This window comes from Squalius cephalus (genome assembly GCF_949319135.1).
Source record: "Squalius cephalus genome assembly, chromosome: 23".
NCBI classification, from domain to species: Eukaryota; Metazoa; Chordata; class Actinopteri; order Cypriniformes; family Leuciscidae; genus Squalius; species Squalius cephalus.
Genome location: NC_137144.1, coordinates 1,507,929 through 1,529,399, shown reverse-complemented (window position 1 = coordinate 1,529,399; position 21,471 = coordinate 1,507,929). Strand labels below are relative to the sequence as shown.

The window sequence follows — 21,471 nt, the reverse complement described above, 5'->3', positions numbered from 1 at the left end:
TTTTACAAACTGATTTAAATGAGACATTTAATTGTTTTTGTTGATTTGACTTTATACGTGTATTTGTAGTATTGTTATCTTATGATCTTTTTGTGAAACTTTATGTGCTGCCAAAAAAAATTAAACAGACATAAATTATTATTATTTGGTCAATTTGTTTTTATGATTTGTGTGTGTGCTCATGTGGCACATACTGAAAGCATAATTTGTATACATACCTGTTTGTGTGTGTTAACCTGGTAAATCCTACGTTTGTACAGTATAAAAATCATTATGTCTAAAGAAAGTCCCCCATAAAACATGAAAACGCAACGTGTGTGTGTGTGTGTGTGTGTATACAGTACTGTTTAAAAGTCGTAAGCACATTATAAGCTTCACAAAAAAGGTTTTTAGATTATTTATTTTAATACTTATTTTAATATATTTTCTTTTAGTGTACCAGTAGGAAATACCAGTTTAGATTTCCAAACATTTTATTTATGTATATTGTAATAATCCAGTGAAATTTTTGTATGAACAAGTCTGACAACTGTATGGTCTGGTCCACACAGAGATCTGATCTCACCATTATTGAATCAGTTTGGTTTGATTACTTGAAGAGAGAAAATCAATTGAGACAAAAATAAATCCATAAGAACTGTGGCACCTGGGAGAACTTGTGCTGTTTTAAAGAGAAAGGATGGTCAAACCAAATATTGATTTGATTTTAGATTTATAATGTTAAATAATAAATACTTAACGTCTTCACAGGAACTTTTGCACAGTACTGTATGTGTATTTATACATACTTATGTATTTTATTTCACTCAGTTTCACTGAGATTAGCAGTAATAATGATCTTGTGTAAAACCCTGATACTGCCCCACATACTTGAGTATCTGCAGTGAGCAGTTTGGATCATTCAGTTTGTCCGAGAGCAGCTGGACTCCTGATTGTCCTGGGTGATTGTAGCTTAGATCCAGCTCTCTTAGGTGTGAGGGGTTTGAACTCAGAGCTGAAGACACATAACCACAGCCTTCCTCTGTCACCATACAGCCAGACAACCTACAGACAACACAAAACAGTCAGATAATCTTAAACAGAAGATTGAAGTGAAGACTCAAAAACATTACATAGACCTGACTGGACCTGACTTGACATACTGATATTTTATTTAGAAAAGCTGCCAAAACTTGAGAGTGCGGGTCTGCTGCGTCTAGATGTGCTGCCATCTTACCTCACTGTCATACCATGTCATAAGTGTCTGGCATGTCAACACTGCCAGACACTCTGAATCTTTTATTTTCTCGTTTTGACCGCTGTAACAAGAGAGGCCAGAGAAGGACGAACCTATTCAGCTTGCCCAACATCAGGTCAGATCCACCATTAGGATCTGACCTGAGTCAATAGAGGCTTTTGCACCGGGTAGTTCTAGGAACTTAAGCCGCATTTCCACCGAAATTACCCAGAACAATTTGTCACAGGAACTTATTTCCACCAGACCTGTTGCTGTCTGCGTTTCCATCGCAATCTAATGTACCGTGAAGATTAGGCAAATAGTCCGGTGACGTAGGACTGCACGCTACTTTACAGTTCCCGCTGGATTTCATCCTCTGAATTTAAGCTTAATAAAGCCTAAAGCCTCGTCGTCGGTCCATTGGTCATATTTTTTAAACTCCATTGTTGATTCGAACAGCAAACAACTGTTACTGCACGCACCGCAACAGATGGTGGTTAAAATAAAATGCTGCGTGGAGTCAACCAATCAAAATGCGGCATGAACTCAACCAATCAGCATGTTCTCTATCAACCACATGGCATTCGCTAATATCTTTTCACTACCGTCTACTTTCTATGTATAACAGTTCTATCTAATAACGCATTAGACAGGACTGTTAGACAGATCGTAAACTAATGAACATGGAGAATGCCAGCCAGAGCTACACAGTGCTCGCATTCTCCATGTTCATTAGTTTACGATCTGTCTAACAGTCCTGTCTAATGCGTTATTAGATAGAACTGTTATACATAGAAAGTAGACGGTAGTGAAAAGATATTAGCGAATGCCATGTGGTTGATATCCAGCTGAGCAGAAATACATAATCATGTTTTGCTTGGTCCCCTCAAAGTTTTCTCCTCAGCGTAAAGGTTTAGAAACCCATCTATCACTGTTTTCAATGTTCGTATCCTATCATCATAGCTCTCCACATTGCCCTTACACACCTGGACCACGAAAACACCTATGTAAGAATGCTGTTTGTGTATTTCAGTTCTGCTTTTAATAGTTATCCCACACAAACTGCTTCCAAAACTAAGCCACCTGAACTTAGGCACTTCACTGTGCGCATGAGTTTTAGTCTTCCTGAGCAACAGATCCCAGAACGTCAGGAAGGGAGATTACACATCATCCACTCTCACACTGAACACTGGCACACCACAGGGTTGTGTCCTCAGCCCACTTCTCTACTCCTACATTTCCCATGACTGCTCCCCTGTTTATCCTACTAACAAAATCATCAAATTTGCTGATGATAAGATATGGTATAACTTTATTGTCAGACAAAATCCGAAATTTGTCATTTATTACAATAAGTTCATTCACACTTACAAAACCATATCACATAGACAAGACCTTTACAATCACATTAAAAAAATAGTCCCGGTATAGGTTTCATTTTTTTGTAGATTGTCCAGTATGGAAGCATATGGGTAAAAATATTCAATTTGAAATGTAATATGCAAAATGACAATGCAATATGTAAAATGGCAATGCATTTCTGTATTTAAATTTACATTTTCCATTACATTTGTGCAATGTTGGTGCAAAATGAAAAATCAATTATATATTACATTTGGCATTTCATACACTAGTTTTAATATGTAAATTGAATACATATTTTAACAATTTATAAGTTGCAAAATTAAAATGTATAACAGAAATTATTAGATATTTCTAACATGTTCAAGCAAAAACTGTAGCAAAATGATCATTTAAATGTGCAAATTGAAAATGCATTCTGAGCTGATCCCCGCTCCCTCCCGCCCTGTCAATCACTGCGTGAAGGCAGGGCTCGGAAACAGGTAAACATAGGCTATGTGTTACGTGTTTTGAGGTGTTGGAATGAAACACGGCAGCGGCAGAGCTGATACAAGCGTTAAATTCACTGGCACATGAAGTGGAGCGTGAACAGAGAAATGGTAGTGTTTCCGAAGATTATTACGCCTCTGCAGGTGATAGAACCAGTACGATGTTGGAACGTCTGGGATGATTTTCTGCCTTATCAAGCATCGACACCCATTTGGTGTCAACATTATGCTGTGCTGTCTGATGCTGGACTGTGTTAATGTGGGTTTCGTTTTGTATAAAATATTCTCATTGTCTGATACACATATGCTTATCTTTATTCTTATTACTATTAACTATAATTACCCAATAATGTTGGAGATCATACAGTTTTTCCTAACAAATGCATAGGCCTATTGCACAATGGGTTGTGAGCAGTATTAGCTGTTAGAGTGTGCACGGATATGCACTTTGTTTCAGAACACCATCCGGGTACCATTGGAATGCTCATCTATCTATCAGTTTTTCTGATGGACCAGACTGTATAGGCAAACTATTTTAACCCTCTGAGGTCGGCAAACACGCGGGCGTGTTATCAGACATAAACACATTTGTATTGCTTAACCTATTTATGTATTTAATTCTAAAAATAATTTTAATGTCATACATGAAACAAGTCACATTACAAACAAACCATAGTTCAAAATAACAGCATTTATCTAAAATAGAAAGCTTTTTTAACATTATACACTAGGCTTACAGTTCAAAAGTTTGGGGTTAGTAAGATTATTTTTTGGGAAAAAAAATAAAGAAAGTAATTGCCTACTTTTATTCAGCAAGGATGCATTACATTAATCAAAAGTAACAGTTAAGATAATGTTACAAAAGCTTTCTATGTACTTTCTAAAAGCTTTAAAACATTAATAATAATCAGAAATGTTTTTTGAGCATATTATTCCCTCAGGTAGATTACATGTTTTCTTGCGTGGCTGGATGTTAGACTCATGAACAATACTCATGTTGTTTGCATTTGCCAAAATTGATTAGCAGAAATCAAAACGTGGACAGTGAAAGGAAATTACCGTTGGCGCGAGACGAGTCCGGCTTGAAGCGGAAGCGACCAGACGGCAGAGGATGTTCGCAAATCAAACAATGATTTGTCTCAAAACAGTGATTAAAAAAAGCTGTGATTGGATGATGACAGGTGTCGGTGATCATTCTCAAGTGTCGTGGTCAGCACTGCTGCTGTTGCTGTTGTATCAGTCAGTGGTTTATCAGCTTGTCAAAAAACGGGACACGGGAGGTCACACACGGGACAAATAAATTAGGCCCAAAATACGGGACGTCCCGCCTAATTCGGGACAGTTGGCAACCTTAGTGACAGTATCAGTATCAGTATCATCCTAAACCAGCAACCCTTCGCTCAACACCACCATCTACAGGCCGATGAGTGTACAGTCACTAAATGTGCACATAAATGAATTTATTTTATACCCCCCCATGGATGAAATTCTACGAAACTTAGCATACCCCCAGAGGATGTCAAGTTAATCATACACATGAAATATGGTGCAGTTATGAACATCTCAACTGAAGATAGAGGCAATTAAAGCAGAATAATATTGCATTTTCATTTTTTATGGGAGGGGCGCAAATCACAAATGAGTGATTATGGGCTAGGTTGATGTGGGCCCTTAAGAGCAACATACCATAAAAATTTCTTCATCCTCAGTGCCACGGTTCAGGTAGTTATTTAGGAAAAACTGCATTTTTTGGGTTTGGGGGGGCCCAGCGCGGGAGGGGAGTGGCCCCCGGGGACCAAACGAAATTTTTCCGTAAAAGTCTAGTGGGGCTACATGCCCACCAAATTTCATGTTCCCCGGTGTTTCGGTGTCCCTGGTATCGTTGACGAAAAATTCATGGGGGGCCCAGCGCGGGGGGGAGTGGCCTCCGGGGACCAAACGAAATTTTTCCGTAAAAGTCTAGTGGGGCTACATGCCCACCAAATGTCATGTTCCCCGGTGTTTCGGTGTCCCTGGTATCGTTGACGAAAAATTCACGGGGGGCCCAGCGCGGGGGGGAGTGGCCCCCGGGGACCAAACGAAATTTTTCCTTAAAAGTCTAGTGGGGCTACATGCCCACCAAATTTCATGTTCCCCGGTGTTTCGGTGTCCCTGGTATCGTTGACGAAAAAATCACGGGGGGCCCAGCGCGGGGGGGGGAGTGGCCCCCGGGGACCAAACGAAATTTTTCCGTAAAAGTCTAGTGGGGCTACATGCCCACCAAATTTCATGTTCCCCGGTGTTTCGGTGTCCCTGGTATCGTTGACGAAAAATTCACGGGGGGCCCAGTGCGGGGGGGGGGAGTGGCCCCCGGGGACCAAACGAAATTTTTCCGTAAAAGTCTAGTAGACCAACATACCATAAAAAATTCTTCATCCTCGGTGCCACGGTTCAGGTAGTTATTTAGGAAAAACTGAATTTTTTGGGTTTGGGGGGGGGGGAGTGGCCCCCGGGGACCAAACGAAAGTTTTCCATAAAAGTCTAGTGGGGCTACATGCCCACCAAATTTCATGTTCCCCGGTGTTTCGGTGTCCCTGGTATCGTTGACGAAAAAATTCAGTAGATGACGAAAAAAAAAAAAAAAAAAACCTTGACAATCCCTATATGACCGCTTTCGCTAGCTACGCTAGCGGCGGTCATAATAAACAGGGTGTGCGTTCTGCCTCTCCGTCGCGGTGAACTTTTTTTCCTTGAGCACGTCTATAAACTGAAACAAAACTCAGCGAATACTTGTCACATATTTATGAGCCATATACCTTTATAAACATTTAAGTGTGTACTTTTAAATGATCGGATTCAAACTGAAAACAAATATTCTCTGTTTAAGTAATTTGTATAAAAACAACAAGATGTCCAGCTTCTCAAACACTTCCTAATTATTTTTAATTTTGAACACGCCCACTCGCGCAAAAGATATTCACATGCAAATCTCCACATGGAACGCGAACGCGCTCGTTACCTCAAAAACAAAACACCAAAACACTTCACAAGTCTCTGCTTTTCGTCGAGTTTGAAAGACGCGCCGTGAGCTTACATTGGAATTACCTCAGAAGAAGAACACGATTTGAAGACAAGAAAGATGTGAAGTAAGAAATTCTTACATATTAGTTTGTTATTGTTGCATAAATTTCACATTGCAGTTGAACTGTTGCTAGATATATGGGGAATATTATAATATTTAGACCCGTATTTACTGTTACTCTGTTTGTGGATATCTGCTCAAACGTAGATATGTATATGGTAACCATAATGTTTTATATTTGAGCGCGATCGCGTTTGAATGTATCATATTTGATACATTCGAAAAGCAAAACGCACCAAACGGCTTCATGTTTTTACTATTATCTCATTTCATATCATCATAACGAATGGAAACATTTGAAGTAACATGATAATCAATATATTTTTCTCTAGCTTAGTTGTTACTGAAATATTTTGGAAGATTTATAGGCTGCTATGGTTATTTTTATTATTATGTTATGCAGCACTGCGCATAGCCTATGCCTACAAGGCACAACAAACCTGGTGTTCATTATATTATATATTGTTGGAAACATTTGTGTGTGTGTGTGTGTATTCTGTGAATTTTAAAAAGCAATTTTAACCAGAAAAACCTAAAATGTATTCCCAAAATCTTGACTCTTGATATCAGTATGTTCACTTTTTTTTTTTTTCAGGGCCCAGATGCCACTCCTGCTGACTTCAACATTCACATGAGTCTCTGTAAATGAACCTGGTAAAGTGAAAATCAAACACCTTGGAAATGAAAGGTATGTACAATGTTTTTAGGAATGGCACAAAGGTCTCTGTCTTTGGATCATTGGTTTCAATGAGTGCTTTTTTGTCATTTGTTTTGTATCTTTGGATTATGTTGTGTTGTAAATAAATCCAAAAAATCAAAAAGCCATTCTTTTTTAAATCTCCTCATTCTTTGTGCAAGGTTGCTCAGAATGATAGGGCCTGGTAGCTCCTAATAGGGCCGTTAGGGGAGTGTCTTTGTCTTTCTCAGGTGTAAAAAGCCTTACATATTAATGAGGTGATCCGCCCCTCCCGCATAAAGCTTTTTCACACAAAACACGTCGTAAAATTTTTAAATCAATATATTGTCTTATCTGAATGAGCAGTCAGGGTGATTTTCACATAGTTTTAGAGCAAATATTCTAGGCTACGTGATACAATTTTCAAAAGTCTTGTGAAGAAATAATCAGTATGGATTTCATGACCTTATTTCAGTGAGAATTTTTTTTTTTGTATTTTCACAAACCACGCATAAATGTCATTATCTCAAAACTACAAACTTTTACACACATGCTGCTGATATATTATTGTAGCAGAGTTTGTGCTGAATACAGTGTAATTAGACTTTAGCCATGAAAATGTCACAAGTAACAGAAATAAGCACAAATGTCAGAGCATGTCAGAACACCTCCAGGGCCCAGAAAACAGCTCAGACCCCAGAGGGTTAAAACTACTTCAAACTTTCTGGTCAGGCTTTCTCAAGCCAACATCAAAGTCGGTCGTGACTTTTTTTTTTTATCTAGTTTTACCATTTCTGTGCTTGGATCCCTATAATCACTATTAGAACTAAATATTAAAATCTTGAATTACAAAGATCCAAGATTTAGAAGATCCAATGTTGCATACCTCAGTATCTCTAGCTGACAGTTTGGACTCTTCAGTCCGTCTGAGAGTAGCTTCACTCCTGAATCCTGCAGGTCGTTGTTACTCATATCCAGCTCTCTCAGGGCACAGTTTGAGGATTGTAGAGCTGATGACACAATTTCACAGGACTGATGAGTCAGATTCCATTCAGCAAGACTGAAACAGAGCAGAGCACAACAGAGTTTCATGGCATCTTCAACAGGCTAATAAGTCAGTTATGGTCTTTAAAAACAAACAAACAACTGTTGCTGTAAAATATGAAATATAGAACTTAGTATGTATACAAGTGTTATGATGAGGCAAGGACGAAGCAGAAAGAGAATCCATATGCAAAACTAATTTAATGAAACAAACAGGAACTCCAGGGCAAACAAAGGAACACAGAACTCAGGACAGGAACATGGAAACAGCTACAACGACTGACAAACAACAACTGAAGCACAGAGGTTTATATACACAGGCAAACAAGATAAACAAGATAACAAGGGGGCGTGGTTAATGGGAAACACCTGGGATGACTAATAGACAGACAGGGAACCACTAAACATGACAGAACACAAAACCACATCATGACAACAAGCATACAATATGGATTTATGTATAGTCTTTCATATTGAAAATGTATTATTTACTTAGTAATTTAGCTCGCTAGTGAAGTTTTGATGAGAATCACCATTAAATCTGATGCTGGACTTAGCAAATGATGACAAAATGAACTTGTTAAACAAGATAAATGGTCTATGCTTATTTATTAATCGCACAAAGAGGGTGTGAGTAATTGTGATTAAAAAGAAAAATGTATCTACTGACAGCCATATATATAAAAACTTTTGTCTCTTAACTGAGTACAAACTCACAAAACTTTGTGGCAGTTGATCACAGCTGGTATCAGTCTTCTTCTACCCTCATCTGATGTGTTGTATTTCTTGAGGTTCAGCTCATCCAACACCCCCTCTGACATCTGAAGCATGTAGGCGATTGTTGAGCAGTGAGCAGGAGAGAGTTTATTCTCTGAGTGTTTGTCTGATTTCACAAACTCCTGAATCTCTCTGGACAGAGTCTGATCTTTCATTTCCAGCAGACAGAGGAACAGATTGATGGATCTTTCAGTGGGGAGTCCATGTCCACCTTTGATTTTCTCTTGAATGTACTGTGTGGTTTCTCTGATGCTCTCTGAGCTTTTAACTGTGTGTGTCAGTAGATCCTTTAAGAGTCTCTGATTGGACTCCAGTGAGATGCCCAGCAGGAACCGCAAGAACAGATCCAGCTGTCCGTTTTCACTTTTAATGGCTGCATCTACTGCTCCTTTGAGCAAATTATGCAGTGCAAAAAAGGTTAGTGTCTCCATAATAGTGTACAAATTGTAGTAAAAAACATAGAAAGCTGCAAGAAACTCCTGAACGCTCAAATGAATGAAGCTGTAGACTTTCCTCTGATGAATCACAGATTCCTCCTTAAAGATCTCAGTGCAAATACCAGAATACACTGAGGCGTCAGTGACATCTATGCCACTCTCTCTCAGGTCCTCCTCATAGAACATCACATTGCCCTTCATCAGCTGTTTGAAAGCCACTTCAGCAAGTTTCACAATCACTTCTCTGTTGGACTGCAAGACTTTCTCTGGATCTCTCTCTTCATACTTCTGATTCCTTGTGTTGATCTGAATCATCAGGAAGTGGATGTACATTTCAGTCAGAGTTTGGGGGATTTCTGCACTCATATCTTCTTTCAGGAGCTTTTGAAGCACAGTGGATGAGATCCAGCAGAAGACAGGTATGTGACACATGATGTGGAGGCTTCTTGCTCTTCTGATGTGTGAGATGATTCTACTGGCTTGATGCTCGTTACTGATTCTCTTACTGAAATATTCCTTCTTCTGAGACTCATTGAATCCCTGAATCGCTGTCAGACGGTTGATGTATTTGGAGGGGATCTGATTGGCCGCTGCTGGTCTGGAAGTGATCCAGATGAGAGCTGAGGGAAGCAGATCTCCTTTTATGAGCTTTGACATCAACACACCCACTGATGAAGTCTCAGTCACATCAGAAACTTCCTGAGCGTCTGAAAACATCAGTGGGATTCTGCTTTCATCCAGACCATCAAAGATGAACACAACTTTACACTCCTCATAAATCTTTGAGTCCAGATCTTGAAGTTCAGGATGAAAGTCCAGCAGAAGTCTGTGAAGACTGTACTGATGATCTCTGATCAAGTTCAGCTCTCGAAATGGAAGCACAAACATGAAATCTACATCCTGATTGGCTTTTCCCTCGGCCCAGTCCAGAATGAACTTCTGTGCAGAGACAGTTTTTCCGATTCCAGCAATGCCTTTAGTAAGAACAGTCTTGATTTGGTCTTTCTCCTTGCATCCTGGTTCAGGTGAGACTTTAAATATGTCATTACAGTAGATTGGAGTGTCTTGTGAGTGTTGTGTTCTGGACATTTTCTCCATCAGTAAAACCTCATGTTCTTCATTCACTCCTTCACTCTCTCCCTCTATGATGTACAGCTGTGTGTAGATCCTGTTAAGAAGGGTTTCATTCTCTTGGACTTTGGTTCCCTCAACGAAGTTCTCATACTTGTTCTTCATGCTGGTTTTGAGTTGGTCTTTGGCTCTCTGAATGACATCGTCCACTGCTTTCTGCAAGTCTCCAGTCTGCAGGGATGCAGTGCATGTCGGAAAGGTTCTGTCAAAAAGACAATGATATTATGATATGAAAAAACTCAATGAGATTGAGTTTCTGACATTTTTATTCATATGAAATGCAGTACAGTAAAGTAGCTACTACATGTTTATACTAACATAGGGTAAGAGGACATGGAATCACTGAATGAAACGGGTCGATTCATGGATCTATTACACTTCACAGACACACCACTGGGTTCTGGAGACTCATCTCTTCCTCCTGGTGATAATGACAAGAGACAAATAAAATGACATGTTATACATATTTACCATAGCACGATTAATCACAATTTACATGAAATCACACTTAAATCGAGTTGGCTTATTGCGATTTTGAAATCACAAAGGCTGCGATTATTTTTTATGTGCAGCTTGTCATTAATGTACGGCTCTGTAAACGCTGCTCCATCTGAAAGCACTGCGAGTTTGAGTCACTTATAACGTGCATTTGAAAAAGCAACACACGTCAAACATCTTTCCAAACATGAGAAGCATTTATGAACCTCTTTTCCAACAAAAGACAACATTTAATAACATGCTTTTACTCCAAACTCACTTTATAACGACAGTTGAGCATCCTTCTGTGAGATGATGTGGCTTCTTACACAGAATAAGGCAGTCGTGTGTTTATTAGTCATGTTTAATCAAAGCGTTTCAATCTTCTGTTTATTCAGCTACAGCGATGATGCCCATAGGAATGATGTGTGTTATCGTACTTCAGCGGAGAGGTATATTTGCCGTGTCTGTGTGAGACACCCTCTGGCGTTCAGATGGCTTAAGCCTTGTCTGTAAAACCTGGGAAAAAAGTCATATAAGAAATGTTATAAGAATAGAGAATAGTTGCGAGATTAAAAGTGAAAAAATGTGAAACATACACAGTTGATAGGTGATTAGTTTAAATCAATTTTAATGAAATCAATTATGATCTCAGCGCTCTCTCATTCGCTGTACAGCTGTCAATCATATCACGTGATTCAACGTGACCATAATCCTGCCCTTCTGCATGACACTGTCCTGTACACTTCCTCGTCCTGTGCTCCGTGAAAATCAAAGCTCAAGAAATATTTCTGCACCTGACACAAGCTTAATAAATGCACGATTTCGATTATATGTGGTTTGTGTGCGATTTTCGTGTGATTTGGGGTATTTTCATATGAATAAAGAATGTTTACAGTATACATGCTAAGCAGGTGTAGCGATTAGCTGCATATAAAATGCTAAATATAACATTTCAACATCATTATATGACTAAACACCACTTTAGATCGCGATTGGAAGATAATACAAATACTAGATGATGGTTTAAAGTTAGGGTTAGTAGGTTGGGTATGAATGAATGAATGAGGCATTTATATAGCGCTTTATATGTACTACTGTACACCCAAAGCGCTTTACTATCATGTCAGGGGATCTCTCCTCAACCACCACCAGGGTGCAGCATCCACTGGGATGATGCGACGGCAACCACAGAACAACGGCGCCAGTGCACTCACCACACACCAGCTATAGGTGGAGAGAGGAAAGAGAGTGATAGAGCCAATTCAATGTAAGGGGATTATTAGGAGGGTGGAATGTGGGCCAGGGCTTGTAGGTTGGGTAGTTAGTCGGGTTATATAAAGTTCTGCCCTGAAATAGTTTTCTCATAACAGATGTTTACATGTAGTACGCAAGATAAAATAATAACTGCATTTACATGAGTGAACCAATTCAAGTTAACTTACACAAGATTCTTAATAGGGGTGTAACGGTACACAAAAATATGTTTTTAAGAGATAAAAAGTACCCCATGCCCACGGTTAAATATACAACTGGATTTTTAATGTTGTGAGCCCATTTCTTTTACTGTAGGTCCTGGACATCTTGTTCAGATATATGTTATCATGGATTCTAGCAAATACTAACAGATAGAAAAATCTGCCTCTGCTAGAAATCGTATTATGGGCCGTGTTTGGATCTTCCATCAGGACAACGATCCAAAACAAACATTAAAATCAACACAAAAATGTGTCACTGAGCACAAAATGAAGCTTATGCCATGGCCGCCTCAGTTCCCTGACCTGAATCCTATAGATTTTTGCAATTTTTTTAAATTAAAGATCAAAAGGATAAACAATGCAGATTTATTTTTACATGTGAATTTTTTTTTACACCAAATAGTAAGCTTAGAATAAATCATGAGCTAAATTTAGTTAGTAGTTAACAGTGAATTAATTATTATGTGCCTCCTCAAGTAAAGTCATGACTAATGTTTGGTATCATTTGAATTTGAACAATTCTGATTCCGATTTCGATTCTGCTTATCGATTCCTTATTTCGATTCTAATAAGGTAAAAAAAAAAAAAAAAAAACTTAGATCATTCACATTTAGTCTTATTGCAAAACATTTAATTGTAGCTAAATATCATGAACAAAAATCAACAGGCTAAATAACACTTGCTTGGTGAACGTTTGTTTGTGGTTTAAAAAATATAGAAAAACAACTAGCCTAACTAATATAAATTTCAAGCACATTATTAAAGACAAGTAAACACTCAGGGCCCTATCTTGCACCCAGCGCAATTGACTTTGTACACCGACGCATGTATCATTCCTATTTTGCACCCGCGCAAAGCAGACTTTTCCCTCCACAGACGCACGTCGGTAAATTAGGGAATGAACTTGCGCTCCCGGGGGCGGTTCAGTGAAAAGAGGAGGCGTGTTCCGGCGCAAAGGTCCCCTGGTGCTATTTTGCAGGTTTAGAAAACAATTCCGCCACAGACCAGGAGAAACCTAGTCTAAAGTCAGTGGCACGTTGCGCATGTTATTCATATGCTATTTTGAGGGCGCATGCTTGGCCATAATCAATGTAGCGTGTGCACAACGCGCATACACTTCTCTCATCTACACAGACACAGCAGTTCTCATTTTTGCAAATCATAGGCTACATTATTACAAGAAAAAATATTCTACACGAGGGAAATCATTGTTGTGTCCATTAAGATGTGAAAAAATAGGCATAAATATAGCTTACACATTTACCAAAATTATCATACGCCTGTTTAACCGAAGCTAATCTGGGTGTGTTTCTCCATCCCCAATGTCACTTCTCACTGTGTTTTACGGCCCTGACGAGAACGTCGGTCTCCTCAGCTGTGAACCGCTCCTGGCAAATCCACCGTTATAATAGCAATCCGCCATGGAACAAGCGCGCCTGCTCTTAAAGGGAATGTGAGATGTCGCTCTGATTGGTTTATTTCACGTTATGCCCAAACCACACCTATGAATAATGAAGCTACTTCAGACCAACCCATTTTAGATTTGCGTTGGGCGCAAGAGTAGTTTATCCCACCAGTATAATAGCAACAGCGCCCAAGATCCGCCCACAAAGTTACTTGCGTTTTTCATTTAATACTTGCGTTTCAGATCGTTAAAATAGGGCCCTCAGTAATTAAAAAAGAACATTTTTTACAGCTTACTAAATATACGATTGAAATAAAGTGTTTTAAGATTTTCAGGTATTCAGGTACAGAAACTAATCTTTATAAATAAAATATACATTACAAATATAGTTACAAATGTTATTCAGTCAGGAACGAGTGATTATATTATAACTAATATAATATCTAATATTAATTAGATATTAATCTAATCTTCTAATTAACACCAAGGTATAAAAACTAGCCTCTTACCACATCCCGTCGTTAGTTCTTTCAGAATCCCCCCTCATCCCCTTCTCCTTTTATACCATATTTTGCCTGCGTAATAGGGGGCAATCGGAGCTCGAGTAGAATATCCTCTCTGAGCCCCTCATAGAAGACAGCAAGCCAAATCCGTTTACAACTTACACTAAGATGATATGGGCACACAAACTTGTGAATGATCTAATTAAAAAGACACCTCAAACGAGGACTCTAATCAATCTGTAAACTAGGAAACAAACAGGCAATGAACAGAGAAGATTATGAACTAATTAACAAACTAACTGTAAAGAGAAACAGAACACAATGAAAACTGAATAAAAACAGAACATACACATGACCTATACTGTGCTGCAGAATGACTTGAGAAGCATAGATCTGCATTTCTGCAACATTGAGTAACTTTCATTTTAGAGACAATACATTGTGTTTTTGTTCTGCCAACGAAAGGTTACAAAACAAGCAACAGCAGAATGTTTGTGCATCAGCACTTTCAAGGAATTGATTGAATTGAACTCTGGAGTGGACTCATGGACTGGAGCGGACTCATGGACTGGAGCATACTCATGGACTGGAGCAGACTCATGGATTGGAGCAGACTCATGGACTGCAGTGGACTCATGGACAGGAGCGGACTCATGGACTGGAGCAGACTCATGGACTGCAGTGGACTCATGGACAGGAGCGGACTCATGGACTGGAGCGGACTCATGGACTGGAGCATACTCATGGACTGGAGCGGACTCATGGACAGGAGCAGACTCATGGACAGGAGCAGACTCATGGACAGGAGCAGACTCATGGACTGGAGCAGACTCATGGACTGGAGCAGACTCATGGACTGCAGTGGACTCATGGACAGGAGCGGACTCATGGACTGGAGCGGACTCATGGACTGCAGTGGACTCATGGACTGCAGTGGACTCATGGACTGGAGTGGTCTCATGGACTGGAGCGGACTCAAGGACTGGAGCAGACTCATGGACAGGAGCAGACTCATGGACTCAGTGGACTCATGGACTGGAGCGGACTCATGGACTGGAGCGGATATATGGACTGGAGAAGACTCATGGACTGGAGCGGACTCAAGGACTGGAGCAGACTCATGGACAGGAGCAGACTCATGGACTCAGTGGACTCATGGACTGGAGCGGACTCATGGACTGGAGCAGACTCATGGACTGCAGAGGACTCATGGACAGGAGCCGACTCATGGACTGGAGCGGACTCATGGACTGGAGCAGACTCATGGACTGCAGTGGACTCATGGACAGGAGCCGACTCATGGACTGGAGCAGACTCATGGACTCAGTGGACTCATGGACAAGAGCTGACTCATGGACAGGAGCAGACTCATGGACTCAGTGGACTCATGGACTGGAGCAGACTCATGGACTGCAGTGGACTCATGGACAGGAGCCGACTCATGGACAGGAGCAGACTCATGGACTCAGTGGACTCATGGACTGGAGCGGACTCATGGACTGGAGCAGACTCATGGACTGCAGTGGACTCATGGACAGGAGCCGACTCATGGACTGGAGCAGACTCATGGACTGCAGTGGACTCATGGACTGGAGCAGACTGATTGGACTGGAGCATACTCATAGACAGGAGCGGACTCATGGATTGGAGAAGACTCATGGACTGGAGCAGTTTTTCTATAATTTTTTTTTTTTTTTCCATCTACGTCTATGATACATGAAAAAGACTCCCATACATCAGACTTGCCTGACGTGGGTTTCTTAGCAGTAAACTGACCATTTTCCAGTCCAAGTTGAACGTCCTTCAAGGACAGCGCATCCACACTTTGCTCTGCCATCCTTTTTGCTGTTCTGATATTCTGAAAGGACGTCGGGAACGTGATATTGAATGACCGACCGCTCCCGTTCAAATTACACCAGAGTTACGACCGCTACCGTGTTTTAGTCGGAAAATTAATCCCGCGGCACAAAATATCTGGTCGGGTCAGATCACTCCGCCCAAGATCACTCCGCCCAAGTAGCAGTGCTTCGCCTTCTGAGAATATAGTTCCCAGTGTGTATACGGTTAGAAGATGGTTGTGTCTCATGTGACCTTGTTATTCGTACACGCTGTGACTAAACAAATCACAACATGTAAATAGGAAAATGTTGGGGTTATTTTGTCACTTATTGGGAGCAGTCGGGTAAAAAAAAAATTTTTCTATTTTTTTTTTTTTACAGATCGGGCTTTGGTTGGACTCGGGCTCATTTAGCTTTTCTCCTTTCATCGTGCCCATAACATACGTGCAGAGTGCAGGCTATTTGTATGAAATATTGTTATATTGATAATATTATAAATATGCAACGCAATATGCGATTGCGTGAGTAACGCGACGCTCGTGCAATGCATTAGATGACAGTTGACCATGCAGAGCATCAGGTTGGAGCGTGGGGAGTTACTAAAAGTTCCCAATACTTCAGGAAAAGCTGCATTTCGAAAGAGTTTTGATTTGATTACCACAACAAACAATGAGCCTGAAGCCTTCAACAGTGGATGCTATTCTTTTTCTTCACAATACTCGCGAATAAACAGTGAATGAGCCTCAGTTCAACGGATTTTTATTATTATTTATTATTATTATTTAACGTTAGCCAGTTGGCGAAGAGTTCTTTGAAAAGTTATCAAAAAAAGGTAGGCCGTAAATCTTTATTTACTGCTGGATCACATTTGGCTATATAATATTCTCTACTGCATGCTTATGCTTCTCTGTAATGGACAGTCTGTATTAATATTTGTGGGCATAATTGTCGGTGGTGGTAGTTATGTTTGAGGCCTATAATACAATTTTACCTAGTAGCGTGTATGTGTGTGCGTCTAGCAGAGACAGCGCGCATCAGAGAGCGCGCGTCAGAGAGAGCTTTAAGTGATATTGATGTTGGTCTCGGGTCGGGTTCGGGCTGAAAAATTGCAGACGTTTTCGGGCTGGGGCCGGATTAGGGCTTGAACACCACAGGCCAGGTCTCGGTTAGGGCTCGATGTTTTGCCCCGTGCAGGGCTCTAAGCAGTATGCTAGCTGGAGGCGTTTACCTCCAGTCTTTGTGCTAAGCTAGGCTAGCGGTGGGTGCGTCAGACAGAGTTACGGCACGCACGGAGATGAAAATGGTATGTATGGACTTATCTAACTCTGGGGGATACGGTGAAAAAGCTAAAGTCCCAAAAAGTCGGCGTGTTCCTTTAACATTACCCCTAAACTTTGACTAGGTGTAATGAATAGTTTAATTGTTAACCATGTGTCCAAAAAAGGAAACAATTTTTAGTGAAGCTTTGTATCGATGCTTGATTCGTTCAATCACAATCACGTGACCAATGACGTCCGAAGCTTCGTATCACAACACACCCACTTGACTGCTTCGTACTTTGATTCAAAGGTCTAAAAATGCGCGACACAGGGAGTGCCCTCATGGGTTGTTAAGGTGTATTGCGTTCAAACACTTTGAAACATTTTAAGGGTAACACTTTAGAATACTGTTCCTTCATTAATGAGGTATGAAAAAAATAGTAGTTATTGATTAGCTAATAGTGAACTACCTCATTCAACTGAGTGCTATTACTTACTAATGTGTTAATCAGAGGTTCTTCTTAGTTAATAGTAGTTATTAGAATGTTAATAGTGCGTTACTCATGTTCCTGTGTAGTTATTCATTAATGAAGGAACAGTATTCTAAAGGGTTTCCCACTTTAAGCACCAGTAATTCTAAAGAACACTTCTTACAATGTTCATTAAGCACAAAGCCTCAATAAGCCTTGCCCATTCGGGCTACAGTACATTGGGCTGTAGACTACAGATTTACTTTAATCATGTGAAACTGTGTGTGTGTGTGTGTGTGTGTGTGTGCATGCACCTGCATTTATTACTTCCTCTATTCATGAGTTTTATATGTTTACAAACAGGAAGAATGTCCACATCCACAATACAAAATGTTATCTTTATTGTTTTGAGTTACTAGGAGTATGCAATGGAACAGATCGTTGTCATGTAGGCTATTTAATATATTGATTCATTAATTTATTCATCTATCCATTCATTCATTAATTTATACATACATTCATTTTTGCTTCTAAGATTAACGCGTTGGTCGGTTGTGAAACATTTTGCGACACTGCGCTTTCACCAGCAGAGGTCCTCATCGAGCTCTGATTCCAAAAGCTTCTGATTTGAAAAAGAAATACATTTTTCCTTAGCCACAAATATTGTGTAGGCTAGCTTACGCCTGCCCTGTGTATGCTCTCTTTTTTATGTAAGATAGGCCTATTGCAAATAAAAAAATTAGATTGACAGTCTCTGAAAATGAGAATCAATTCTCAGCCAGTCCTATACTATATTATACATACATACTGTATATGTTTTTGGCAGTTCTCATTTCATCAATACATCTGTGGCAGGACAGCGCTGAGTGAGCCTCACGGAGGAGCTCTGGAAGGATAAAACGACGACTGACAACAGAGAAGGACGAGAGAAGACCAGGCCTGTGCCATTTTAAGTTGTTATTATGTTTGCATAATGCGTCAGTCGTCCGTGAGGGCCTGCTGGTTCTCGCCTCGTTGTTCCCTGAACTTCAAATTCCGTTACTACATCATTAACCACATCATAAGACATTTAACGATAAAGTAAATTTGCATTGATACGAATTAATGTGATTAATATATTATAAAATTCATCCCTTGTCCAAAACTCAGCGTATTGTCTAAAATAAAAAGTTATGACTGCTGTGTACTACACTTAAATCGATATTAAATATTGATCTGCACTTCACTACAATGTAAATGCATATGCTTTGCACTGTCCAGTGTGTCAGACAGATTTTGATAGTTGGACAGTAGACTAAGGGGTAATTATTGGTCCAGATGCAAGGTACATTAATACCTGAAATAAGCAAATAATAGCCATTTATCTGGCACCTGTAGGTAGCCTACACAGAAGAAAGCTCTATCTAGGTGCTGTTTGTGTCCTGTTATACTGTAGGCAGCTGCAATAAACGGTTCAAGAATCCACAGTGGATTTTGTTGCACGGAAGTGAAGAACTGATGACGGCACAGGCTGATCTCAGGTTGACTGATCCGTGGAAAGCAGCATTTCATTACCGTCCACGTGTTCGATTATTCAAGCTCAAGCATTTTCTACCCATGAACCTAAAATTGAAAAATCAAACTGAATTCTTGTTCTTTCTTTCGTTCTTTCTTTCTTTAGTTCTTTCTTTCTTTCTTTTCACAGGCACAGTTTTCTTATTTCATTTCAAATTGAAAAACAAATTCAAACCGTACGCAGACCCTCGGCCCGTTGTGTTTTGAATTTTTGCATCTTATTATGTGAATATAAATTTGCTTGTGCAATTGCAAAGAAATTGTAGAGTTTGAGTTATAAATACTGCTCTCAGTTATGCTATGGTGATCTTCATATATTTTTTCATATATTCTTTATCTATGATCTCTCTATTACTTCTCAGTTGTTTGTGTTCCTCTGTTTGAAACACTGTAGTACATGTGTAGAAATGCAGTGCCTTTAATAAGCCTGAAAGTGTGGTAAATGTGATACACTGGTGTTTGTAATGTAAAAAGACCACTAGCACATCTAGAAACATCAGGATATCTGCCTTGTTTTAACGTAAGATCGGGTGCGGCTCTTTGTAACTCTCAGGCTTCTGGTGTCCTTATCTGCACTTCTTCTTTTTTAACCACAGGTTGAAAACAATAGCTTACTATGTGGCATAAAAAAAAGAAGGATAAATGATCAAAAGTATGCATGACTATCTATAATATTATACAATTATTATTAACAAATATTATAATATAAAAAAATCTTTCAGTGTAAATATTAAAATTGATTTACTTTGACTGTAATAATCAGCATTTCTGTGACATTTTAGTGAAGTAAGTCTGCACATTAAACAGCTGAAATAAAGATCTATCCCATGTAAAGAGAAGTAAAAACCTAAATCACTTAGGCAACTTACCAGCTGTTTAAATATTCAGTGTGAAGAGGTTTAAAGCCTCGGAGTCAGCGACGAATCGGCAGCTGGCAACAGGAAGTTAACCGTCACTAAAACTGAATATCCCAAAACACCCGACGTCCACTTTCATTTACAACCAGAAGTAGGAGGTTCCTGCAGCTAAAGGCAAATAATGACAAGAGAGTGATCACACTCAATTAATAATAATACTTATAATTGTGATTAAAATTCGTTATTACAAGTATTTGATTTCTCATAAAAGAAAAAAAAGGAAATGTAATCTGTTGATTATTACTGTGATTGCAATGTAGATAATGCTTGAGACTGTAATAAGATGCATTACATCTTGTATTCTTACAGTGCTTGATGAGTGGTTAGCTAATCTATAAGTTTACATAATTAGTTGTAATTTTAGTGTATTTGTATATGCGAGTACTAAAACTAACCACTAGCTGTCAGTAGTGAGTCAGTGCTGTTGCTGTTCCCGACCTGAAACTGAAGAAATGCTACAAAACTGTTTCTTTACTAGATCAAGAAACATTAGAAACAGTGCTTGTTATTTCAGCTGTGCAAAGTCAGTTTATTATGTTGCTTGATGATGGAAACTGGTACTATTTGTTATCATATTATTATCATTTATTATAGTAACAGTAATAATCATAAACACACTAGATTGTAGCGCAAATAGTTTTATCGTTTGCTGCACTTTGTTATTTTTCCAGGCGACTTATGACTTCTACGTCAGAATGCAACAACTTAAAAAGATTCTGCAAAGGATGGCTGGAATCTCTCATCATTAACTCGGCCTTCCTCAGAGTCCTGGCTTTGTACAAACTATTCAAATCATTCAGGGTGGTGCCAACAATCTTACCACACACTTTAACAATTCCCTGTAATCTATTTCTGTTTTTAAGATTAAGTGATCCATACCAACACACAAATGAAAAAGTAATAGCAGACTCAATTAAACAAGAATAAAACAAGCATGATCATTAAAAACCACAGGAGAGATGACTGTACGATTCTTCCTAAAATCTACAATCATCTCTTTAGTTTTAAATACATTGATATCCAAAAAGGACAATTTACACTAATCAGTAAAATCTGTCAATACAGAACCATGATCAGGATCCTCATTATTAAGGAGGGAAACTGTCACAGTGTCTGGTTTAGTGTATCTGGTTGTGGGTGTGGGCTCTGGAGGTGTGGTGCTTGTTTGTTGCTTAGTAACCAGCTGATCACTTAATCAGTCCGCAGCTGCAGCTAGTTAATTCTGTTTGTTAGCTGCCTATATCTAGCGGGAGTGATTATTGTATGTTTTCGGTTCGTTTCTCTTATCACTCTTGTGTATGCTCTCTTATCCAGTTCC

At 39.4% G+C, this 21,471-nt stretch overlaps 1 protein-coding gene across 3 annotated transcripts in view; it reads right to left on the bottom strand.

Moving 5' to 3' along the window:
* LOC307151151 (NLR family CARD domain-containing protein 3-like) overlaps positions 1 to 20,217 on the bottom strand; it is a gene marked incomplete at its 3' end in the record, with an annotated part of 29,469 nt that extends 9,252 nt beyond the window's left edge. Inside the window, exons 1-6 of one of the 3 annotated variants that reach the window (XM_079859012.1) lie at positions 20,106 to 20,217; positions 11,010 to 11,248; positions 10,571 to 10,673; positions 8,625 to 10,454; positions 7,750 to 7,923; positions 871 to 1,044 (exon numbers count right to left, since the gene is read on the bottom strand). In XM_079859012.1, coding sequence (XP_079715138.1) covers positions 871 to 1,044; positions 7,750 to 7,923; positions 8,625 to 10,454; positions 10,571 to 10,617 — 2,225 coding nt within the window. In that variant the 5' untranslated portion in view covers positions 10,618 to 10,673; positions 11,010 to 11,248; positions 20,106 to 20,217. Of the gene's footprint in view, positions 1 to 870; positions 1,045 to 7,749; positions 7,924 to 8,620; positions 10,455 to 10,570; positions 10,674 to 11,009; positions 11,249 to 19,053; positions 19,076 to 20,105 lie in introns of those variants that run through there. The other 2 variants (XM_079859013.1, XM_079859014.1) reach the window with 2 other exon arrangements.
* Between the last annotated feature and the right edge of the window lie 1,254 nt (positions 20,218 to 21,471).